Source organism: Manihot esculenta, chromosome 3, assembly GCF_001659605.2.
Source record: "Manihot esculenta cultivar AM560-2 chromosome 3, M.esculenta_v8, whole genome shotgun sequence".
NCBI lineage: Eukaryota > Viridiplantae > Streptophyta > Magnoliopsida > Malpighiales > Euphorbiaceae > Manihot > Manihot esculenta.
Window position 1 is genome coordinate 5648888 of NC_035163.2, and position 25950 is coordinate 5674837.

Consider the following 25950-nt stretch of genomic DNA (forward strand, 5'->3'; position numbering starts at 1 on the left):
ATGAAATGCATCACAACACAACTAATCATATCAAGGATGAACTTGTCACCATTTAGCCCTCTACATAAACCAATCATGCCAGGGGCGTAGTGCAGGCCACACCTGGTCTTTCTCTTATACATAACATAACATAACATACATATTTCATGGTGCCGGGGGCGTAGTCCAGGCCACTTCCGGTCTTTCTCTTACATAGTGCCAGGGGCGTAGTGCAGGCCACATCTGGACTTCCATATCATATCATCATGTCATAACATAGGAGGGCTAATGGATCATTCAACATTCATCCACATCAACAATATTTTATGCAATGCAACATATTCGTGATTTCTAATGCAAGCAACCTAAGATATCACATGGCATCCGTGATGCATGAACATGCTCAAAACTGATTTATTTATTTAAAAGCATAAGAGTCATTCCACTCACCTCTGGCTAGCTCTGACACTGACAGAAACAGCTGACTCACTGCTGGGGTCCTCGGTTCCTCGGGTCCAAACCTACACAGGTGGACTCAAATGAGGGACCAACATACTAGAACATAATTCTAAAAACATCCCCCAAAAACCCCCTAAAACATCTCAAAACATCCATGCAAAACGTGCAAAGAAAGGCTGGACAGGGCACTTTCGGCGGCAGGTTCGGTGGCCGAAAGTCCCTCCAGAGCTGAAAGTCAGGCAGGTTCGGCGGCACTTTCGGCGGCCGAAACTCCCAGACAGAGGCGAAACTCATGCATGTTCGGCGGCACCTTCGGCGGCCGAAAGTGCCAGACAGAGACGAAAGTCTCTTTTCGGGGGCAACTTCGACAGCCGAAAGGCCTGCCTTCCCAGCCATGTTCGGCAGCCGAAAGTTCCTTCGGCTGCCGAACCTGGTTTCTGCCAAAGGGCAGAAACTTGGCTCCTTAATGCACATTTGCCTCCCAAAACTTCCAACATGCATAAAACTCAATCAAATCATGCAAATATACATACATTGGCTCCTAGGGGCTTCAAACTAACTTAAACCCCAACTACAACACACAACAACAACACAAATCCAACATACATGCTCAAAACATAACATTAACTCAAAAACCTAACTATGAGCTAAACATGCATTCTACCCCATAGATCTTGCATAAAACTTTCTTTAAACATGAAATGAGCTTCAGATCGGCTCTTACCTCTTGAAGATCGAGAGAGAGACGTCCTAAACTCGGAGGTGGGAGATTTTGAGTTCTTGAACCTCAAATCTCCAAAACTTGCTCAAATCTCTTCAAAACGACATAAACCTTATTAAAACATGAAGGATTGAAGGAAAATTATCAAAAACGAACCATGGAGGAGCAAGAACTCACCGTGGCCGAAAATGGGGAGAAAACTCGCCCGTTTCGGCCATGGAGCTCTTATATAGGGGGCTGGCCAGTTCACGTTCGGGGGCCGAACGTGCCCCCACATCTCATGCATGTTCGGCGGCTGAACATGAGGTTCGGCGGCCGAACCTGGTTTCTTTCAAACCAAACTTTCGGAGGCCAAAAGTGCTCCCAAAACCTATCCACGTTCGGCGGGCGAACATGACTTTCGGCGGCCGAACCTGGTAAAGGTTCCATGGTCTTTTTCATTTGAAAACTCAAATTCATTCTTACTTAAAAATCATTAAAACATGAAAACATTTGTGAAAACATGATTCTACCCTACTAGAGGCTTCTGACATCCGAGATTCCACCGGACGGTAGGAATTCCGATACCGGAGTCTAGCCGGGTATTACACCCGTGTCTCCCAGGTACACTCCTCAATATTGTGGTGATTCCAAAGGACTTTCACCATCGGGATTTCCTAGTTCCTTAGCTTTCTGATCTGGGTGTCTAGGATCCGCACTGGCTGCTCAACATAGGTGAGATCCTCTTGGATCTCCACATCAGGCTCACTAAGAACCTTGCTCGGATCTGACACAAATTTCCTCAACATAGAAACATGGAAAACCGGATGGATTCTCTCCATCGAAGCAGGCAAGTCCAGCTTGTACGATACATTCCCAATCTTTTGCAAGACTTCGAAGGGTCCGATGTACCGTGGAGCTAGCTTACCTTTCTTCCCGAACCGAATCACCCCTTTCATTGGAGACACCTTGAGCAATACCAAATCCCCCTCCTGAAACTCTACTTGCCTTCTGCGAATGTCTGCATAACTCTTCTGTCTGCTTGCAGCAGTCTTGATCCTTTCTCTGATTATGGGTACCACCCTGCTGGTGATCTCTACTAGCTCAGGCCCTGCTAAGGCCTTTTCTCCAACCTCTTCCCAGCAAACAGGTGATCTGCACTTCCTTCCATACAAAACTTCATATGGAGCCATCCCGATGCTAGCATGATGGCTGTTATTGTAGGCAAACTCCACCAAAGTTAGATGCTGCCTCCAAGAACCGCCAAAATCCAGCACACACATTCTGAGCATATCCTCCATTGTCTGGATGGTCCTCTCTCACTTTATTGTGATTAATACTTAACAATATTATATATACCTATTACAATTTCTATTGAAATTAGTGGCAATTAAAAAAAAGTTAAAATTATGATTTTTTGTACTAGTCTAAATAAAAAAAAATAAAATTTGAGATTTTGAGCTAAATTACACTAATTTTTAAAAACTTGAATTAAATTACAAAATAATAAAAAATTTAAATTTTTATATTATAATATTAATTTACATAGTATTAAATACAATGAAATAATTTACATTATATTGTCAGGTCAGTAAAATACATTCTCTCAATTCAAATTTTATATTTGAATATAATTATAACAAAAAAATTTACAATTTTAAAAAATTTTATAAATTTTTTTAAAGTTTTAAATTAGATTATAAAATAGTAAAAAATTTTAAATTTTTCATATAAATTGCCATTATTTAAATTTTAATAATATAAACATTTTAATTATGATTATTATAATTAGCCTATATTGCAAGTATTTATGACTTGTGATAAATTTGTAGGAATAATAATAATTTAAGGATTATTTGGAATTACAGCAGAATTGTTATACATCAGCGACAGTTGTTTTATGACATTTTTGTCATTTAGTGACAGAAACGCGAAGGAATATCAGCATCGCTGGACTTAGCTCCAAATGTTTTCAGTCGCAAATGTCGTCCTAATGATATTAAAAGAAGTAAATTTCGGTTGAAAATTGACAAGGGTATCAAAAGCAACCGTTGGCAATTTATCGCATAAGCTTTTTTTTTTAGTATAAAAAAACTCTTAACCGATGAAAATATTTTATCACAAAAGTCTTTTTTTTAGTGAAATTTAAATTGAAAAAAAAAAACCCAAATTGTTTTAATCCAATGTTTTTAGCTAAATCAATTCTCAAACTTTACCTTTATGACTAAATAAGATATGATCTAATTAAAAATTATTTATTAACAACAAAATACTATTTTTTAATAATAAAATTTATTTTTTAAAATTTAAATATATAAATTAATAGTTTAATTAATATAAAATTAAAGAAATTAAAAATAATAAATACTTTTTAAAATTATAAAAATAATATTTTATTAAATCAGGACTTATTTAGTTATGTAGATAAATTTTAATAATTTATTTAGCCCAAAAATAGTATTCGCCTTATTTGGACGTTCATCAAAAGTTCAAACGGTTGATTTGAACTTTTTTTTTTAATTTAAATTTATTTTATAATTTTTTTCTTGAATAATAAAGTAAAAAATTTAAAATTAATTGCAATTTTAGTCAATTAATTAAATTAAATTTAAAAATTTAATAATAAATTATAATATAACCTTTAAATTTTTATGTAATTAATAAAATAGTTTTTTGAAGTAACTATTTTTATTTTAACTATGTTTATTAAATTAAACTATGTTCTTTTTTTGTCAATTACATTTATTTTTCCTTTTTAATAAATTAAAGAATTTTTAATTTTACTTTAAATTAATTACAAACATATTTTAATTTTTATATAAAAAATAATATTGTTAAATTAATTTTAACAGTAATAGTATTAGCATTTTTTACTACTAAATATTATTAAGCATGCTCAATAAGAAACTTAAGAGTATCATTAATTTTAAATACTGTTAAAATTAAATAATATTATTATTTTTTACTATAATATTTATTAATAACAATGTATTGTATGAGAAATTTAATTTAAGAACAAATTTTCATAATATTTTAATTATTTAAAGAGAAATAATATAATTGATAAAATAAGACGCAGATAAATTTAATAATAACAAATAAAAATATGGCTGATATAAAAATTTTTATTTTGAATGAGTATTTTATTAATTAAATAAAATTTCATTTATTGTCGATTTTGTTAAATTTAATTTAATTTAATTTAATTTATTAATTAAAATTGCAATTAATTTTAAAGTTTTAATTTTATTATTTAAGAGGATATAAATATAATTTTATGTCAGCATTTGATTTTTTTCTTTTCAATATGCTTTAATTAAAATATGAAAACTTTAACTTATTTAAAGATTTACTAAAAATTAAGATGGATTTAAACTTTTTTCAATAATTATACTCTAATTTATTTTTGAAAAATAATTTATATTTAAAAATATTTATTTAAAAATAATTTTATAATAAAATAATTTTTTTTTATAATCAATGAATATATTAAAAATGAATCAAGTATTAACATTCAAATCAAGTAGAGGCTCAATAATGAGAGTAGCCTCCTCAACTCAAATACATACTTAATTAGAAACAAAAAGCAAATAAGCTAATGCATGAGGAGGACCATTTCCAGCTCGCTAAATAAAGGACCATCCATAGAGTTGAAGCTATGTAGTTTGAAGAAGACAATCCCGTAAGACATCTCTTAAAGCATTATTAAAAGAAAAGCCCGATCGTAGTAATCTATAATGCTTCTGCAATTCGATTCAGCAATGATCTAAAAGAAACATAACTCCAAAGCAAGTTGTAGCCCGAAATCCATGGCCATAGCCTCACAAACAGTAAGCTCCCACCTATCATTAACATAGGTAGAAGCACAGGCTAGGATTTTTCCTTGGAAATCTCGAAACACCACTCCAAAGCCCACCAAACCGTTCCTCACAACCCCTCATCCACATTCATCTTTATTAACCCTTTCGGAGAGACCCACTTGTCAACTGGAAGCATTGGAGACCCAACAGTTGCTTCTGTATCCACTGAATAGAGTTGGTGGAACTTAGCATGCATCAAATTAGCACGACAGCTTATGGTAGTCCAATGCCATTCTTTTTTATCAAAGAAAAGTTTATTCCAACCGCACCAGATTTGATAACATACATGCACTACTAGACACAACTCGTCCATCGAAGCCAGGTCACCAACACTTGAAACTATCTTCAGAGACCGTGGTAACCCAACCTAGTCCACATGAAGACCAGAACCTATCGACCATTAAGCAATCCCGACATAAATGAACAAGACTCTCTAGCTGATCACACCGAAGACAACAAGCAGGGACAGATGCCAGACACTGATGAAGAATGTCCTGCGTGGGTAAGATATCCAAAAGAGCATGCCAAACAAAGGTCTGAATCTTTGGTGGAACCAAAAATTTCCACATTGCTGATATATTGTTTTCATTGGGAAGAAAGAAGAAGTGCCATATCTTGTTGATTCAATTTTAATGCAAGAGCAATGCGATACCCACTTTTAATAGTATAAAACCCCCTTTTTTCATAGTGCCAAACCCAAGTATCCTCCCGAGAGAACTTGAACATAGGGATGGAAGTTGTAACGACCCAGAAACTGGACCGCTACCGGCGCTAGGATCCAGATCGGCATAAAGCTGCCGGGACCCGTAGCAAGCCTAACATACATCTTGTATACCTGTTATATCTCATACATGATCAAACATATACATAAAAATTTTTAACTTTTCTATCATTCACCAAGCTTAACCTGTGCATGCACAACTCATAATCATAAACCCCACACTGGAGCCCTCATCAAATGCTCCAATGGGGTAACATATCATACATTAAGCTTGGTTTACATGAATATCAATAAATCATTTCATAAAAAGATCATGTACTCAAAAAGGGATAACATACTATAGGGCCAAGCACAATTCCATCCTCAATATAATTTCTTACATTACATGACTATTCAATACATTACATCACAATATCCTCATGTCCACAACTAACTATTACATAAAATACTTCTATTCCTGCTGATCTCCTGGTCTATCCCGTACCTGCAAATCTGGGGAATTTAGGGAAAGGGGTGAGCTACTAGAGCCCAGTGAGCAGAATAGTAAAACATTAAATTTAACATTCATGCTTTAATGGAATGCATCACAACACAAACAAATCACATCAAGGATGAACTTGTCACCAATAGCCCTCTACATAGCATTCAAATGTGCCAAGGGCGTAGAATGGGCCTCACTGGTCTTTCTCTTACATAGTGCCAGGGGCGTAGAATGGGCCTCACTGGTCTTTCATACCGTATCATCATCATATCATATCATATCATAGGGAGGGCTAAAGGATCATCCAACATTCATCCACATCATCATCATATTATGCAATGCAGCATATTCGTGAATTCTAATGCAAACAACCTAATATATCACATGGCATTCGTGATGCATGAACATGCTCAATTTTATTTATTTGCTTTGGAAATAAAAGTCCATTCTACTCACCTCAGGCTAGCTCGGACAAGACCCTGAAGCAGCTATCTCACTGCTGGGGTCCTCGGTTCCTCGGGTCTGAACCTACACAGGTGGACTCAAATGAGGGACCAAACATACATGAACATAACTCTAAAATACTCCTCAAAAACCCCCTAAAACACCTTAAAACAATCACAGAAATCATGCAAAGGAAGGCTGAACATGACACTTTCGGCGGCAGGTTCGGCGGCCGAAAGTCCCTCCAGAGCTGAAAGTCATGCACCTTCGGCGGCACTTTCGGCGGCCGAAGGTTCCTTCCAGAGACGAAACTCATGCATGTTCGGCGGCACCTTCGGCGGCCGAAACTCCCTTCCAGAGCCGAAAGTCCACTTTCGGGGGTAGGGTTCGGCAGCCAAAGGCCTGCCTCCACAGGCAGGTTCGGCAGCCGAAAGTCCCTTCGGCTACCGAACCTGAGTTCTTCCAAAGGGCAGAACTCAGCCTCCACAACGCACATTTGCCTCCCAAACCATTCAACTCAAAAACCAACACTTCCAAAACATGCATACACACATACATAAGCTTATAAGGGTCTCAAACTAGCCTAAACCCCAACCAAAACGCATCAAACATACATATACAACACACATTGTCCATATACTCAACATTTACCAAAAACTCAATATTAACCTAAACATGCATTTCTACCCTATAAACTTTCATAAAACTTATTTAAAACATGAAATGAGCTAAGGATCTACTCTTACCTCTTGAAGATCGAGAGGAAAGGCGATCCAACTCGGAGATGGGAGAGATCTAGCTCCTTGAACCTCTAAGTTCCAAAACTTGCTCTAAGCTCACAAATCTTCAAAAACCAAGCAAACACTTGTTACAACTTGAAAGATTGAAGGAAAATCATAAAAAACGACCATGGGAGAGCATGGACTCACCGTTGGCCGAAAATAGGGGAGAAAGCTCGCCTGTTTCGGCCATGGAGCTCTTATATAGGGGCTGGCCAGACCACCTTCGGAAGCCTAAAGTGCCTCCAAAACTCATGCAAGTTCGGCGGCCGAACATGGGGTTCGGTGGCCGAACCTGAGCCACTTTCGGAAGCCTAACTTGCCCCCCTAAACTATCCAATGTTCGGCGGCCGAACCTGGAAATGCCTCCATGATCTTTTTCATTCAAAACTCAACTTCTTTCTTGCTTAAAATCATAAAATACATTAAAACATTTTATAAAAACATGATTTTACCCTTCTAGAGGTTTTTGACATCCGAGATTCCACCGGACGGTAGGAATTCTAATACCGGAGTCTAGCCGAGTATTACAGAAGTAATGCGATCAACATCAACCGGAAGAAAAACAGCTCTGAGCAACTCTATATTCCAACACCTAGAATTGGTGTTAATTAATTATGATACCATAGCATTGAATAGCAAAATCTATTGTGGGGATACAACTTTAAAAGACAAAGGTAATGAAATCCAAGGATCCAACCAAATGCGGGCTTTAATATCATCTCCTATTTGCCACCGGAGACCCCGAGTTAAGATGTCCCTTCCAACCATAATACTCCGCTAAGTGAAACTGGGAACTGACTCCATTGCAGAATCAAGAAAAGAGGACCGAGGGAAATAACGGGCATTTAATAATCAAGCAACCATAGATTCAAGATTTTGTAAAATTCGCCACCCTTGGTTAGCCAATAAAACCTTATTGAAGACCTCAAAATCATGAAAACTCATTGCACCTTCCTACTTTGGTCAACACAATTGAGCCCGAAACAATAGGACATCTTTCTTTCATTATGATGTTGACCCATCAGAATTGACTAATCATAGCCTGTAGCTCATTACAAGGCCCAACCGGTGACAAAAAGCATTGCATAATGTAGGTAGGAATAGCCTGAACAACTACCTTAATCAACAGCTCTCTTTCCCGTCCGGATAGTAACCGCTCTTTCCAACCTTATAACCGCTGCCATAATCTATCCTTCAAAGTCGAGAAAACCATATTTTTATTTTTTTTCCAATCACCGTAGGCAAACCAAGATACACCTTATGGGTATCCACTATGCGCACCCCTAAAGTAATTGCTAAGGAACACTTTAAAGGATCATCCATATGAGCACTAAACACTACTTTGAATTTGTGAAAATTAACCTTTTGTCCAGAAAGAAATTCATACCATTGTAGAATATCAGAGATAACAGAAACTTCAGCCAATGTGGCTAGAAGAAATAAAATGCAATCATTTGCGAACAAAAGATGTGAAATACAATGTGCTCCTCTACAAATGCGAATGTCATGCAACTGATTCTCCATGATTGTTGTATTTAAAAAACTTGTAAGGCCTTCTATGAAAAATAAGAAAAGATAAGGCGATAAGGGGTCCCTTTGTCGAATACCTTGTGACGGAGTACTGTGGCAGACCAGATTCCCATTAATAAGCACTAAATACATAATTGATCGAACACAAGTCATAACCAAAGACACCCAAGCTGGCGAGAAGCCTAATGTAACGACCCAAAAATCGGACCGCTACTAGCGCTAGGATCCAGGTCGACTTAAGGCCGCCGGGACCCGTAGCAAGCCAAACATTCATCCTGTAAACCTGTTTAATCCCATACATGATCAACAATTATATAAAAATCTTAAAACTTTCTCATTGGTCATTCATTCACTCATTCATTCATTCATTCATTCATTCTATCATTCTTTCATTCATTCATTCCTTCACCAAGCTTAACCTGTGCATGCACAAATCATAACATAAAACCCCTCACTGGAGTCCTCATCAAATACTCCAATGGGGTAACATAACATACATTAAGCTTGGTTTACAATAATCATCATTTAACATTTAAGATCATGTACCACAAGGGGATTAACAATTATACTATGGTCAAGCACAACTCTAAACTTCCATAAGCAACATTACATTACATTTCTATACTATACTTTTACATTACATCATATTCATGTCCACATCTAGCTATTACAATAATATAACTCTACTCATGCTGACCTCCTGGTCTACCCTGTACCTGCAAACCTGGGGGTTAAGGGAGAGGGGTGAGCTATAAAGCCCAGTGAGCAGAATAGTAAAACATCCAATTTATCTTTCATGCTTTAATGAAATGCAACACAGCACAAACAAATCACATCAAGGATGGACTTGTCACCAATAGTCCTCTACATAGTCCAATCGTGCCAGGGGCGTAGAATGGGCCTCACTGGTCTTTCTCTTAACATAACATAACATAATGTCATAGTGCCAGGGGCGTAGAATGGGTCTCACTGGTCTTTCTCTTAACATAGTGCCAGGGGCGTAGAATGGGCATCACTGGTCTTCCGTACCGTATCATCATCATACCATAACATACGAGGACTAAAGGATCATTCAACATCCATCCACATCATCATCAAGTTATGCAATGCAACATATTCGTGAATTCTAATGCAAACAACCTAGTATATCTCATGGCATACGTGATGCATGTATCATGCTCAAAATTTATTTATTTGCTTTAAAACATAAAGAGTTATTCCACTCACCTCTGGCTGAAGCTCTAATGACTCCGAAGCAGCTATCTCACTGCTGAGGTCCTCGGTTCCTCGGGTCCGAACCTACACAGGTGGACTCAAGTGAGGGACCAAACATCCAAGAACATGACTCTAAAATACTCCCCAAAAACCCCCTAAAACACCTTAAAACAATCACATAAATCATACAAAGGAAGGCTGAACAGGGCACTTTCGGCGGCAGGTTCGGCGGCCGAAAGTCCCTCTAGAGCCGAAAGTCATGCACCTTCGGCGGCACTTTCGGCGACCGAAGGTTCCCTCCAGAGACGAAACTCATGCATGTTCGGCAGCACCTTCGGCGGCCGAAACTCCCTTCCAGAGCCAAAAGTCCTCTTTCGGGGGCAGGATTCGGCAGCCGATACATGCTACCATAGGCAGGTTCGGCGGCCGAAAGAGCCTTCGACTGCTGAACCTGAGTTCTTCCCAAAGGGCAGAAACTCAGCTCCAACATGCACAAAAGCCTCCCAACTCATTCAACATGCATTTACCTATTCTACAACATGCATACTCAAGCATATAAGCTCCTAGGGGCTTCAAACTATCCTAAACCCCAACTACAACACATCAAACATACATAACCAACATACATTACTCATAAACACACATTTAACCAAAAACTCAACATAAACCTACACATGCATTTTTACCCCAAGAAACTTCATAAAACTTGCTTAAAACATGAAATGAACTATGGATCTACTCTTACCTCTTGAAGAACGAGAGGAGAGATGATCCTAGCTCGGAGATGGGGAGAAATCAACTCTTTGGTCTCCAAGCTTCAAAACTTGCTCTTTTTATTCAAATATCTTCAAATCAACATAAAACTTGTTAAAACATGAAAGATCGAAGGAAAAACATCAAAGATCAACCATGGGAGAGCATGGACTCACCGTGGCCAAAAATGGGGAGAAAACTCGCCCGTTTCGGCTATGGAGTCCTTTTATAGGGGCTGCCAGACCACCTTTCGGCAGCCTAAAGTGCCTCCAAAACTCATGCAAGTTCGGCGGCCAAACATGAGGTTCAGCGGCCGAACCTTTGAAACTTTCGAAAGCCTAACTTGCCCCCCTAAACTATCCAATGTTCGGCGGCCGAAGTTGAGGTTCGGCGGCTGAACCTGGAAATGCCTCCTTGGTCTTTTTCATTCAAAACTCAATTTCCTTTCTTGCTTAAAACCATAAAATACATTAAAATATTTTAGGAAAACATGGTTTTACTCTTCTAGAGTTTTCCGACATCCGAGATTCCACCGGACGGTAGGAATTCCGATACCGGAGTCTAGCCGGGTATTACACCTAATTTCAATAACATGTTCTCCAAAAATGACCATTCAACTCGGTCATACGCCTTTGTCATATCAAGTTTTAGAGACATTAAAGAACGACTAGATGGGCATCTATTTCTCATATAGTGAAACAATTCAAATGCCACCAACACATTATCCGTGATTAAACGACCAGGTACAAACGCTGACTGAGAGGAATCCACCACATCCCCAATAATAACCTTCAATCGGTTAGCAATAATCTCTGTAATAATTTTCATAATTACATTGCATAAACTAATCAGTTGAAAATCAGATATGAGTGTGGGTTGTTTCACTTTCGAAATCAAACAAATATGGATATTGTTTAAGCCAGTTGGGATCCCACCCCCATGGAGAACATGCTGAACCAATGACACAATTTCATCACCAACAACCCCACAATATTTCTGAAAGAACAATAGAGGTAAGCCATCAAGACCTAGGGCTTTGATAGGATGCATCTGTTTAACTGCTAGCAAAATCTCATCAGCGGAATAGGGATATAGTAATTGACCATTCATAGCTGGATTAACCTTACTAGAATCAAAATTCAAATTATCATTAAACCCTCCACCAGATTCTGTGGAAAACAAGTGTGAATAGAACTGAATAACGTGGGCATGTAAAGCGCAACCCTATTCTTCCTGACTAGAGGAATCTGTAAGCAACTGAATATAATTATTCTTCATGTGCGACGTAGTTACAACATGGAAATATAGAGTATTATGGTCTCCTTCCTTTATCCACAATTGCTTAGACCGTTGACGCCACATCATCTCCTCTCTGCATTCAGTCTCAGCCAGTTTAACTTTCAATGCTTATCGACAAAGTTAGGGCACACCCATAGAAACTCCTTATCTATTCAACTCAGAAAAAATCAGCTGACGTTGAGAGTGTAAATTACCAAAGGAATTTCGGCTCCATACCTGCAGGCCTGTGCTAGAGTTAGGTACCCATTCCTTCCATTTAGTGGCAATTGTTGAAGAATCACCTCCTTTCCAACTAGAACATATAACATCCAGGCAGCCAGCATCTCGAGTCCACATCGCCCCAAACCTAAATTATCGTCTATGTGTGCATTGAACCTGAGACAGACCATCCATATGCAGTAGAATGGGCAAGTGATTAGAACTAGAAGTCAACAAATGCATAAGGGAGGCATGTGGAAACAATTCCTTCAATGTAGAAGAAACAACAACCTTGTCTAAATGCTCCTCAATGAAAGCTTGTCCCCTTCGGCCATTATCCCAAGTGTAAGGGTACCCTGAAAAACCCAAATCTGCTAAACCGAACCTCCAACAACACCTCTCAAAAAGCATCAATAAAATTTTCAAGCCTATTAGAAGCTCCCGCTTTCTCTTAATGAGCCATTATCTCATTAAAATCACTCATCACCAACCAGGGAAGAGAGGAAGCTGAACAAAGTCAGCAAAGAAGCTGCCAAGAACAGTATTTATTCCTCCACTTTGCAAAATTGTAAAAACTAGAGAATCGCCATGGTGCTAAACCACCACCTTGAGTAATTGAGAAATACACATGTTGTGCCGAGAAAGATAACAATTGCAAAGAAAGAGTATCATCCCAAAAACATGCCAACTCCCCACCACCATTAACACTCCAAACTACAAAAAGATGTTTAAAATCAAGAGTAACTTTAATAAAAGCTATTCAATCCTCACTTGAACGTGTCTCCATGAGGAAGAGAATGTTGGGAGTGTAAGACAAACATAATCGTTATGACCAACTGCTGAGGGACTCCCTAATCCTTAACAATTGTAACTTATAATTTTCTGCTCTAGGCTACCTTACGGTGCACCAGTGGCTATCTCTGTCAACGATACTGCAGTATGGGATAAACATTGCTTCTTACCAACCTCCGACTATCCCAAGCATTCCGAAACTATTAACTAGTCCACATCCCATTTGGGAGACACTATAACTAATGGTTCCACAAAAACTTGTCCCCCAACCCATTGCTTACAACGCCAACCAGCTCGCTTCTTAGACGATGTAGGGCTTCCTTCAATATCCACAATATCCCTTTGTCTAGGAGTGTCAATCACAGACGAATTAATGTCACGTTCACTATCCCCTAGTGCATGATCCTGACTAGCCGTCCCTTTGGGATTAAGAGCATGCAGAATCTAATGCAACGTACCTGAATTGTGCAAAAAGGAATTAACATCACTTTCCAAACGCGTTCCCGAAGCTGTAGAACCCTCCATTGATGGACCAACCGAGTTATTGAGGAGATCAGCCACTAATTGGGCTCCATTATCCTTATCAAGTTTGTTTCTCAATTGAAAAGACTTCTCCATGGACACAGGCAGACAATCCCCATATTGTGGTGTTGTGACAACATCCCTAATTGAACACTCCTTCTAAACATGACTTATGCAGCCACAACTATAGCAGAAACGAGGAAAAAGGCGTTCATATTTTATTGAAATCCATTTCACAGTTTTATTATCCAGTTTCAACAAGACACCACGACGAAGCAGTTGGGCTAAGGGAATAGTCACTTCGAAACGTAAGGCAGAAGTCCACCCTAAACAATCCGAATCATCGAAAGTAACAAACTTCCCTAACATATTAGCAATGAATTCAGCAGTTTTGATTGAGAAACAAGTAAATGGAACACCATATGCCCGTGCCCGAAAAGAAACCTTCGTAAATTTAATTGTAGAAAAGGCATCATCCTCACGCATAGCTTACAATAACACCAACTGATCATCAAAGCACCATGGACCCCCATCTAGCATGTGTGTTTTATCCTCCGCAAGGAAGAACTGGGAAAGAAACAAATTAGACTCTATCTATCAAAAGCCAAAACCCTTCTTTAAATGCCAGCTTCGTAATAGAGTTGAACGTAGAGCTGACACATTGAACAGCTTATCAGTTAACACCTTGTAACATGAGTTAAATTAAAATAATCTCTTATCAAATTTTAATATTTATTTTATAAAGGTCTGACCAAGTGTAACATGAGTACAATGACTCAAAAGCGTTTATGACACAGGACGATGGAAGAAATTTTTTTCATACTCACTCAGTGTTCTAGGTGCTTTATTATTATTATTATTATTATTATTATTATTATTATTATTATTATTATTATTATTATTATTATTATTTTCACACTTGTATTGCTTTGTTTAGAATAAAAGTAAAGTAAAATAACATATAAAAAAGTTTTTTTTCCATAAAAACTCAAATTTTATAAATATATATATATATATATATATATATATTTATTTTTAAAATTTTATTTATTATAATTTTGAATTAATAATACTTATTTTATCTAAAATATTTTAAAAAATAACATAATTGGGATTTCTTCAAATATATATTATTATTTCTACCGAGAAATATTTATTTTTAGTAAATCATTCTTATAATATATAAATACTTTTAAAAAAATATGGCACTGCATGTTATTTAACTTTTTTAAATACTTTCTAATAATTATAATTTAATTTTTTTTAAATGGGAATAATTTTTTTTTAATTATTAGTGATTAGATTGATAAAATATTTTGGTTCCAGTCAAAAGGATTTGTACACGTGGTAGGTGGGAAAGTTGAGGTGGCTGTTTCCTTACTGACACTCAATCAAGGAGGAAGCAGTGGGTACACGTGGCTATGGATATGGTTCCTCACCTTTTTTTTGCTCTCGAGATCTTTCTGATGCTGACTTTGCTTTAACTTTATTTTTACTGTTTCTTCTTTTCTTAGTTCTTATATTATCTCAATTTATTATTATTTTTTATTTAAATGCTTCGAGATTATCCACAAGGATTTAATACTGTGTGGTCCTCGGTGAGTCGGTGGGACTGCCTTCGATGTGAGCCAGCCGCGACTCGCTCGATAGAAGTCGTTGGGTTGGTAAATTTTGTTTTTTTTTTTTAAAGAGATTATTAAAATTTGTTGAGAAAAATAAATATGCATTTATGCAACTGAATTAAATTTTAATTAAAGTAATAATTATTTATTTATTTTTTATCATATAATAAATTTACATCTCAAGACCCAAAAATACATAAATATAAAAAAAAATTACAGAAAAACACCAAAAACTTAAAATACAAAAATCAAAACAATTTAAGATCAAAGCAATCCAAATCAAATTAAAATAATAAAAAATAATTAAATCAGCTGAAAGTGAATTAAGCAAATTACTTGAAAATGGAAAAAATACAGCAGTTAATTTCATAAAATTAAAGAAATTAAATAGTAATTTTTTTATTATTTAATTGTTATTATTATCATCATCAAAATTGCATTACAGCATTGCAAAAATGTGCAAAAATATTGTAATAATGTCTGAAGAAAATATAAATTACGTAATATTTAATTTTGCAGTAACAAGTTTTTTCGACTAAAGTTTTATCATGGTGTAAGTCTAATAATTAGCTATGGTATGTATTTATAAGTGACATAAGTAGATATCAATCAACTGTGAATATAAATGCCATTGATATTCTAATATTTAAAATTTAAATTAAAATAATTGATTAAATTAAATTAATTTTAATTTAAAAAAATAATTATTTTAATTTAATTTAGATTTGGTTATAAAATATTTGATGAATTTGAATCATTAGTTAACAATACTATATAGTTTTAATAAATAAAGAGATCAGATTCTATCAATATTGAAAATACTTTAATAAAATTTTAAAATATTAAAAATAATGTATACAAATAAAAGATTTATTAAAAATCAGACCGATTAAATTAAATTGAATTAAATTTTACTAGTTCACTTTATATTATTTTTTTTCTAGTTTGATTTGATTTTTATATATGCTTAAATTTTAATTTTTTAATTTTATTCGATTTGGTTCAATTAAATTAAACCGACAGAATACTCATTCTGCTAATATTTCACCACATAAAACTTAAATAAAATAAAATTATTTATATTTCGTCAAGAATTTTAATTAATATCGTCTGATTAAAATAAAATTTAAAAAAATTAAAAATTAAAATTTTTTATTAAATTTTTAAAAATTAAAAATGTTACAAATGGTAAAAAAAAACCATTTATAATAATGAAATTCTAATATGGAAAAATATAAAAAAAAATAAAAATATGTAAAATATAAAATTAACTTTCTAATCGAACTTTGGTATAAATTTGTAGCTCTTATTGTATTTTTAAAAGTTATCCATTTTAAAAAAATTTTTTTAAAAAAATTATTATGACATTTAATGAACATCGTATGAAAAAATTAAATTATTTTTTATCAATTAAATTCGATCTAAATTTTTTATAAAATTTAAAATTATTTATTATATACCATTAAAGACACGCCAAAGATCATAAGATAAAATTATAAAGTTAGTTTCAAAAGTCTATATTAAATATCAATTTAATTTCCTTTTATTAAATAGTATGTCTCTCATGTGTCGATCGCTAAATGCTAAACTTATTTAATAATAATGTGCACTATAAAATCTCACATTATTACTAACAATCACATTAAAATACAATAATAATAGTAATAATAATAATAATAATTATTATTATTATTATTATTATTATTATTATTATTTGCTTACGCTCTGGGATCGGATTATTATGATGGAGGATTAGTTTGGGATTGTGATAGAAAGGAACCCAAACTTATGTGGGAATAGAATGTAGTTAAGAAATAAGCCAAACAAGTTGGATTAAATGTAATGGGAAATGAAGAGGATGTCCGTCCATAAATCAGATAAGTAGCTAAAGCCTAAAGCATAGTGTTAGGTTGTCCTATTAATGAAACATTAGCCAAGATATTGACGTTGGAATTGGAATATATGAAGGAGTTAGTTCAATTACCGGTTCCTCCGCCCATTCTTTAAGATCTTGTGCTTACCATTTGTCCCCCCAACACCCTGAATTCTTTAATTATTTATAATTCCCAAATTAACAAGCTCATATTTCTTGTTTTACAAGAAAGCTTCTTCGACTTGCAACACTTCTTGTTCAAAATTCTTCACTTATTAAGGACTATAGAAAGTGAGAGGTTTACATTTTATTTTTTAAAATAAAAAATTACTTTACACTCTTAATAATATATAATAATCATTTAAAATAAATTATAAGTTATCATTACAATATAAATTCACGTGGCAATAATTTAACAAGTAAATAATGCAGTTAACCATTTTTTTTTTTTTTTTGAAATAGGGGGTGGGGGGAGTCGAATCTTTGACCTCACAAGACTACAAGGATGCACTTTCCACCAGACTAAGCCTCGGAGTGTAGACACCTTAACCATTATTAGTTACAATTCATTGTATTTTTATTATGCTTGTAATCGCGGGACTACTTACCTACTAGTTGATGACATCCTTTATTAAGCGGCTGCACACATCATTTCTGAATTATTAGAAAATTTTATATTTATCTCTATATTATTATAATTTATATTTATCTCTATATTTTTATAATATAAAAGGAAAAATATTATAGAAATAAATATATATTATTCTCTCACACTATGCAAATTTTAAACAATTATTAGCATTCGCTTTATCTTGCAATATATTGTTCTGACTCGAGCGTCTCGAGCGTCTTTCTTACAGGTCTAATCTATTAGAACATAACTCTTTCCAAACTACATTATATATAAAAATTAATATATATTTAGTTTTATTTTTAGAATTAAATAATTTATTTTTTATATTTTGACTCCATCAAATTGTAGGTCTTTTTATTTAATTTTTTATTAATTATCTTTAAAATAATTAAAATACTTTTAAATATATAAATTTATTTAATTTTTAAGTTATATCAAAATTAATACTTATATCTCTTTAACTTTTTTAAAAGTAAATAATTTAATCATTATATTTTAACTTTATGCCTTTGTGAAAAAAAAAAAGACATCTAGTTTAATGAAATTAAATTATAGAAATTAAAATGTTAAGTTTTAAAAATAAGGAATACATATGTTAATTTTATATAAATAATTTTTTAGTAAATAAATTTATTTTTAAACTATAACAAATAATAAATTATATAATTTTAACTATAACTTTCGACGCAAGTTTTCCTCTGTGGTTCCTTTGTGACTCAATACTCTCGTCTTTTCATCCTCCTTAAACCTAACTTTTTCTTTCCCCTTCCCTATAAAAGACGATCTGCATCAATTGACTATCGATGAAGAAGAAGATGTTGTTGTCCCTATTAAGAGTTTCAGAAATATTCCGATCGTCACTTATGATTTTTGTATGGTGGGGATGTTTCTCACATATAATCCAATCAATTTTCAGAATATGCAGACCTTTTTAGCAGATTTATGACATTTTTTAGAAGAGGTATCTATTAGGGAATTAGAGGCAAAAAGATATCTATTTCGATTTTTTAATAATGTTAATTTTGAAAATATAAGAAATGGGGCTCTTGGTTGTACAATTGATTCCTACTTGTTTGAAAGGAGATACAAAGTAATGAAAATCCTCTCCATATCCCTCTAACTTATTCTGATTTTTGGGTTCTGATTAAAGACCTCCCTTCTGGTTATTATAACAAGACGTTGGCTAAATCGGTCGGGGATTTTGTTGGCCACTATAAAGAGTATGATATGAAAAATGCTTCAGCTATGTCGCCGGGCCCTATGAGAGTTAAAGTTTGTTTGGACATTCGGCAACCATTGAAACGACGGAAGAAGTTTGTTGGAGATGATGGTACTATGTTTACTGTGAAGTTTCAATACGAAAAGCTGACTATTTTTTGCTATCTATGTGGAAAACTGGGTCATGTAGAGACTTTCTGTGACTTGCGACTGAGGTTGAAGAAAGAAGATATCAAGTTTGGTTGGGTGAGTTCCTCAGAGCACCTGTTCGTCGGAACTAGAGACCGACAAGCTTGTGGCTGCGTGATTCCGGCAATTCTACTCCGTCAGGATTTGTGGCAAGATTGGCATCAACTAGCAATTTTGAAAATACTAATTTGACAGCACATAATAGGCAATTCTCCTTATTTGGCAAAAGCCAACCCATTATAAATAAGGAGACTGAGGACCATATTATGGACATGAACAAGAATTCTGTGGGCCAAAGTAGTTCTGATAAGTTTGATGAGGAGATTGCAGCCCGAAAAAATGATGATGCTAAGAAAAGGCCAAGAAATACTAAACATAAAATTGTTACATGTTTTCCTTCCTCTCAACAGGATGTCTCTAACAACATCCCTGTAAATGTTAATTTGACAGGCAACAGTGAAACGGCTCATCCCGTCAAAGGTCGGGATAACCGAAAGCAATGATCGTCCTGAGTTGAAACTGCCGAGGACTCGATAATCCTCGGACAGTTAATGCATTGAAGGATTTAGTTACTAGTTATAAGCCAGACATTTTATGTTTTATGGAAACAAAAGCTCTTAGTTCTTGTATGGAATTTTTTTGTAGTTTTTTATATTTTGATGGTTACTTCTCAGTTAATAGACAAAGATTGGGAGAAGGCCTTTCATTAATGTGGAAGAGTCATGTGTCTGTTTTTGTGGTTGGATTTTCTTTAAATTTTATTGATTCGGTTGTTTTGGAATTATTATGGGTTTTCGGAATCGCAACGACGACGTCAGTCTTGGAACCTTATTCGAGCTATATCTCGTAGAAACTCTCTTCCGTGACTTTGTTTGGGAGACTTTAATGATTTATGCTCGAGAGATGAAAAAGAAGGAGGAGCATCTTTGTCAAATTATCTTATGTAGGGATTTAAACAGGCACTTAAGTAGTATTTTTGTCAAATTATCCTATACAGGAATTTGATTTTGAATGATTGTAAATCTTTGTTAGACCCTACAATATTTCTATTAGATGGATTCGTCTTAATGCTACTCTAACTGCTCATACTTTGATTAGAAAATCTATTAGGTATAATTATCTCTCTATTTAAAATAATATCCTTTTTATTTAATAAAATTTTATTAATAGAATTAGTAGATTTGTTTTAAAAAAAATAAATAATAAATTTAATGTAGTTAAAAGCATCATAAATTAATAAATTATATTGTATTTAATTAGAAAAATACAACTTATCCTGTAAATTACATTATCTTTAAAAGGAACTAATCTACCGATTAATGACTCCACAATTTGGTCTTTTCTATTGATTGTCTCATGATAGGACAGGTGTGAGCATCCACGCGTTGTTTATGCTTAATCGTGTTAAGCTTTCTTTTTAAAAGGTAACCCAACTGGGTTAATTTAAATTTGTTTAATACACTTCTTTCATGCCCGACCATTGTTTTTCAAATTGGATCTCAGCCCATCATAAAATATTAATATATTATTAAAGGGTGAAATGGAATAACGTCTGATCTCTTATCTTTTAATTAAAGATTTTAAATTTAAATTTTAAATATAAATTACCTATAAAATTAAATTCTATTTTATTTTATTTTATTTTTAAAATATTTTTTTAAAATATTATTTAATAAAATTTAATATCTAAAAATTTATATAATTAAAAAATTAATAAAAAAATTATTTTTTTTAGTGTGAAAAAATAAGATCAACGAAAATTAAGTTAAACTCATCTTAAATTAAGCTTGCTTATATCATCTAGCTCGGTTCATATACAGGCTTGACATTAATAATTATATTATAAAAAATAAATGCAAATATAATATAATTCAATTTAAAATAAAAATCAATAAAATCTTAAAATAAAAACTATTGGGTCCCATAGTATTGCTGGAGGCACGTGCCAATGAAATGTGGAAGGAGAGGGGAGCCATCCCTATTTATAGGTTCATCTCTCTACACAACTTTGTCCTATATCGTTTTTTTAATTTCATTTTCTATTAATGATATTTTTTAATTTTTATTTTACATCAATAATTTTTTATAATAAAGTTATAATAATATATTATATATTATGATTAAATATTCCTAACTCAAATTTATATGTATAAATAATTTAAATATATATATACTCTCCCTATTAGTTGGTGTTCTCTAGATAGTGTCGATGGTGTTCTTTCATTAAAATTTAAAATAATTTTTAATGTTTAAAAATATTGAAATAAATATTCTATTAACAAAATATTAGAGGAATTATTAATATTTTTTTGGAAAAGGTTGATTTTTTAAACTTAAATCATAAGATTTGGGCTAATTGGATAAAAAAATTTAATTTTGGCATTATATAAATCTTTCCTTAAAGTATAGGGGTAAAAATAAGATTTTTTGCATTTTAAATACTATATTATGCTTAGAAAAATCAAAAATTAAAATAAACATAAATATAAATTTGTAAAATATAAGATCAATATAAAATATGAAATTGAATTTTATATAAATGTATATTTTATTTAATCAATTAATATAAATAATTAATTTAAATATATATTTTATAATAATATTTTTAAATTTTTAATATATTTCCATTTGAAAATTAGAAGTTAAATATTTTTTTAGAAATATTAATTATTTACAATGAAAATTATTAATATATTTTTTTATAAATTATTAATTAAAATATATAAAATTAAATCAGTTCAGATATTATTTTGTTAATAGAACAAGTTCAGATATTAAATATTTTAATCGGATTTGGGTAGAGTGTTGGGAGATTCCGGTGGTTAGAGGAAGTTGGCCGTAGAATTTGGACCAGAATTATAGGCCTATGTTTAATCCATTACACGAAGGTTTCTGTTGCGAAAAGAGGACATGGCCCATCAATTCAAGCCCATTAATCAGATATTTTCAAGGTGGTGAACGTCAAGCTTTGTGCTTTTGGACGCTTTTAGATCGCTTGAAGGCTTTGGTGACGCATTTTGAAGATTAAGAACCGGTGGTGGAGAGGTGACAATCAATTCAATGCCACTATTTCTTTCTTGCTATCAAGTATCAACCTTTAAGCACTTTATGGACTCTCTGTCTTTTCATTCTTTCTGCCGGAAAATATTACCAATATGGGTGTCGGTTTTAGGCCAAGTCTCAAGTGCGGTTTCCCAGTTCACTCTCAGTTTGTCTCCAATTCCCCATCCAGGCTCCCTTCTTCTTCTGGTGAGTTCTTTTTTCTACAGATTTTTGTTTCACATGCGTTTATGGAGAATTCATAGAAAAGGGTCGTAGCCTGCTTCGTGTTTACCAATTCATTTTTGGTGATTTACATTAAAAATACTGTGACCCATTGCTGTTTTCTTACTCTTTTCTAATTTTAACGTTAATGGCTCTTGATCGTGAACGGTTCAGTTAAAGGCAGGGAGGGTTCTTTCAACCTGACGAGGTTATCTTTTCTGTCTGTTATTTCTGAAGAGGGTGACATTTTGTATAGAGATCCTCTCAAGGCATTTGCATGTTCACCTGGACTGCAAATCTTAGAGAATGAACATACCCAAGTGGAAGGATCTAAGGTTTGTTATTGGTTTTGTATTAGCTCTTTATTACATTTAATTATTGTTGTCTGCTGCTTGACATCAAATGTTATTTGTAATATTTCAGATGATTTTTGGCAAGGGATCTCATAACACAATTGACATTTTGGTTCCACCTTCAACTTCAAGCTCAAAAGACAGGCATTCAAGGTTTAGTTTGTTATTGGAGAATCTTAACATCTTAGAGGAGTCATTTGCTGATTCTGATGTGTTGAAGTTGGAAAGAGATATTCTAATGCATTTAGGAAGGCTTGGAGCTCTAAAATTATTCAATACATGCCTAAGGAGGACCTTTTCTGATGTTCCTACTGAAACTGTTGGAGAGTGTGAAATCAATGGCATATCAAATAATCATGTAAATGAAGTTATTGTCCGTTCTGCAAAAAAGGAAGAAAGAAAATCTAGAAGAAAAAGAGCTTCTTCGAAAACTAATCTAGTTGCTTCTTTGTCATTGCCTTCAAAATCCATTCAAAGTGGTCCTGGAAAGCCTACTTATTCTTCTGCCAAAAAAGCTTCAAATTCACAGAGTAGAAGATTGGTGATTGCTAGAAATGAAGCAGAAATGTCCAGGGGAGTTAAGGTTATTATAAACTTCTATAAGATAAAAGTGTTGTTTTCTTTTGTTGCTTGAAAGGTGATCTTTGTTAATTTTATCCTATGCTTTTTACAGATGGTTGCAGAGTTGGAGAAGATCAGAACAACTTTGGAAGAGGAAGCTGGGCGAGTTGTCAGCTGGAGTTGCTGGGCTGAAGCAGCTGGACTTGACATGAAGGAGCTGCAGCAGCGGTTGCGTTTTGGTTGGCATTGCAGAGATGAGCTCATCAGGAGCACTCGCCCATTAGTTCTATACTTTGCCAGAAATTACAGGGGTATGGGGATAGCCTTGGAAGATTTACTTCAGGCAAGTTAACTGTATCAATTTATATGTTTGTTTAAACAAAACCTCCATTTTTCATTAAGAAATAAATATCTTTTCATTGGATGCTGATTAACAGACACCCTAACTAAGTGTTTGCTCCCAAATCCAGCTGATTTACTGTCTATAGCTTTGTAGTTATGTTTAGATTGTTATTATTACAGAAGTCAAGTTTGGTGACAGCGTGCATCTAATGTCTTTTATCTTCTGATTTCCTGGCCATGATAAGGATTAAGGATGACACTTCTTGATGTCCATATGGTAGTTTGGTTAGCAAATAAAAATCTGCCATTTATTTAGGAATGTAAATATTTCCCAATTTCAATTCAATTGAGAAGCAGTCAGTATAAGTAGGATATCCTTTTCCAATTATCATTTCAAAGTCGAAAATTCTCCAGGTGAAGCTTTTTCTGCATGGATTTTCCATTGAGTGACAAAAATAAGTGGAGGAAGAAGAAGTACAGTTCTTCAGAGGATATGTCTTGCATACATTTATCTTATATTTTTAGTTTTGCTCTCAACTAAATGGCAGCTTCATTTCCAATGTTTCAGGCTGGAACTGTGGGCGTCTTGCAAGGTGCAGAAAGATTTGATCACACAAGGGGGTACAGATTCTCAACTTATGTACAGTACTGGATACGAAAATCAATGTCAAAGATTGTCACTCGGCATGCTAGAGGGATTCAAATTCCTGTATGTTCCTTCCTGTGTTTGAGAGATAAACTCATATAAATAAGATCTGGAGTTTCATCTGCTAAATTCTTATGCATTCTCTTGTTAGTGCACACTAAGCCAAGCAATAAACCAGATACAAAAAGCTCGAAAAGCCCTTAACACCCGCTATGGGAAATACGCCGATGACACTGAAATTGCCAAGTTCACGGGTCTTTCTTTGGCTAAAATTGAATCAGCAAGCAAATGCCTTAGGGTTGTGGGTTCAATCGATCAAAAAGTCGGAGATAGTCTCAATGCAAAATATTTGGTATGCTTTAATTCTTTGTTTAACCTATCCCCTATGTTTCCTTTAAATGATTGAGTTGAAGCTTTTGATTGATTGATTGTACAATGTCGTTGGAACCCTGGTGCAGGAATTTATGTCTGATACGTCGATACAGAGACCTGAAGAAGTTGTCATGAGGCAACACATGATAAAAGACATACATAATCTTTTAAGAGGCATGGAATCAAGAGAGAGGCAAGTATTAATTCTTAGATATGGTCTCAAGGATTATCAACCCAAATCACTTGAGGAGATTGGGAAGCTTTTTCATGTGAGCAAGGAGTGGGTAAGGAGGTTAGAGAAGAAAGTTATAACAAGACTTAGGAATGAAGAAATCTGCAGAAACTTAAGACATTATATGAATCCATAGTTTCATCCTAGATTCTCCTGTCATATTCATACCTGGTTTTGAGGTTAAATCTGGGGATTTTTGTCATCTATCATTGCAGTCTTCAAGAGATGGAAAATACACCACCAACAAAGGTGGTTGCCTTTGTTTTTAGTGGACTTGTCATTGTCATTCTTATGTGCCTTGAAATGGGGTAATTTACATGGACAGTACACCAATTTAGGTTCTATAACAGTAAGGCATATAGGCTTCATTCTTACATCACATCCAACTTACAGATATATTATTATATTGTTTTTGGTATAAACTGAGTTTACATTGTTCATGGTTCTATGATCTCTTGCATGGGGTCAGGATTTTGATTGTACAATTCTTGTGGAGATATACATAAGCATTGGATTGTTATATGCTATCATTTGAGAAGTGTATATGTACAAAATCTCAAATCACATTATTTAAACTTATATATTATTAAATAATAAGCTGTTTGATAGCAAAGTTGACAACCTGACATGCATATCTAGACTCATAGATAATCATCTTCCATTGATTTTTTTTTTTAATAGAGAAATGGGATACAAGCCTCGAATCTGGGTCTCTCTCATATGAGTGATATGCTTTTATCCACTGAACTAACTCAGAACCGGCGTCTTCGATTTGATTTTATAACATGGATTTGTTTTGGAGAAAATTTATTTTCAAACCAATCCAATTGAAAATGATTCTAGTATGGCTGAATATTTAGCATAACCAATCCAAGCAGGATATTTGGTTTGAATGGATTTTCATTTGGA

At 34.0% G+C, this 25950-nt stretch overlaps 1 protein-coding gene across 2 annotated transcripts; it reads left to right on the forward strand.

Moving 5' to 3' along the window:
- Positions 1-22260: 22260 nt before the first annotated feature.
- LOC110610293 (RNA polymerase sigma factor sigC) lies at positions 22261-25560 on the forward strand. Of its 2 annotated transcripts, none has more exons than XM_021750153.2 (7): positions 22261-22516; positions 22709-22870; positions 22959-23471; positions 23562-23792; positions 24360-24500; positions 24589-24789; positions 24896-25560. In XM_021750153.2, the coding sequence occupies exons 1-7, from the start codon at positions 22427-22429 to the stop codon at positions 25175-25177; spliced, it is 1620 nt and encodes a 539-aa protein (XP_021605845.1). In that variant the 5' UTR covers positions 22261-22426; the 3' UTR covers positions 25178-25560. The 2 variants fall into 2 exon arrangements, with proteins under 2 accessions (XP_021605845.1, XP_021605843.1); XM_021750151.2 differs by having other exon boundaries at positions 22262-22520; positions 22710-22870.
- The last annotated feature ends 390 nt before the right edge of the window (positions 25561-25950 follow it).

What these genes read in the sequence shown, in the direction of transcription:
- LOC110610293 (XM_021750151.2), top strand. Translation starts at nt 22,427, where the DNA reads ATGGGTGTCGGTTTTAGGCCAAGTCTCAAGTGCGGTTTCCCAGTTCAC. An exon ending in AAATGTCCAGGGGAGTTAAG is followed by an intron (nt 23,472 to 23,561) that starts GTTATTATAAAC and finishes TGCTTTTTACAG; the next exon opens with ATGGTTGCAGAGTTGGAGAA. An exon ending in CTAGAGGGATTCAAATTCCT is followed by an intron (nt 24,501 to 24,588) that starts GTATGTTCCTTC and finishes TTCTCTTGTTAG; the next exon opens with TGCACACTAAGCCAAGCAAT.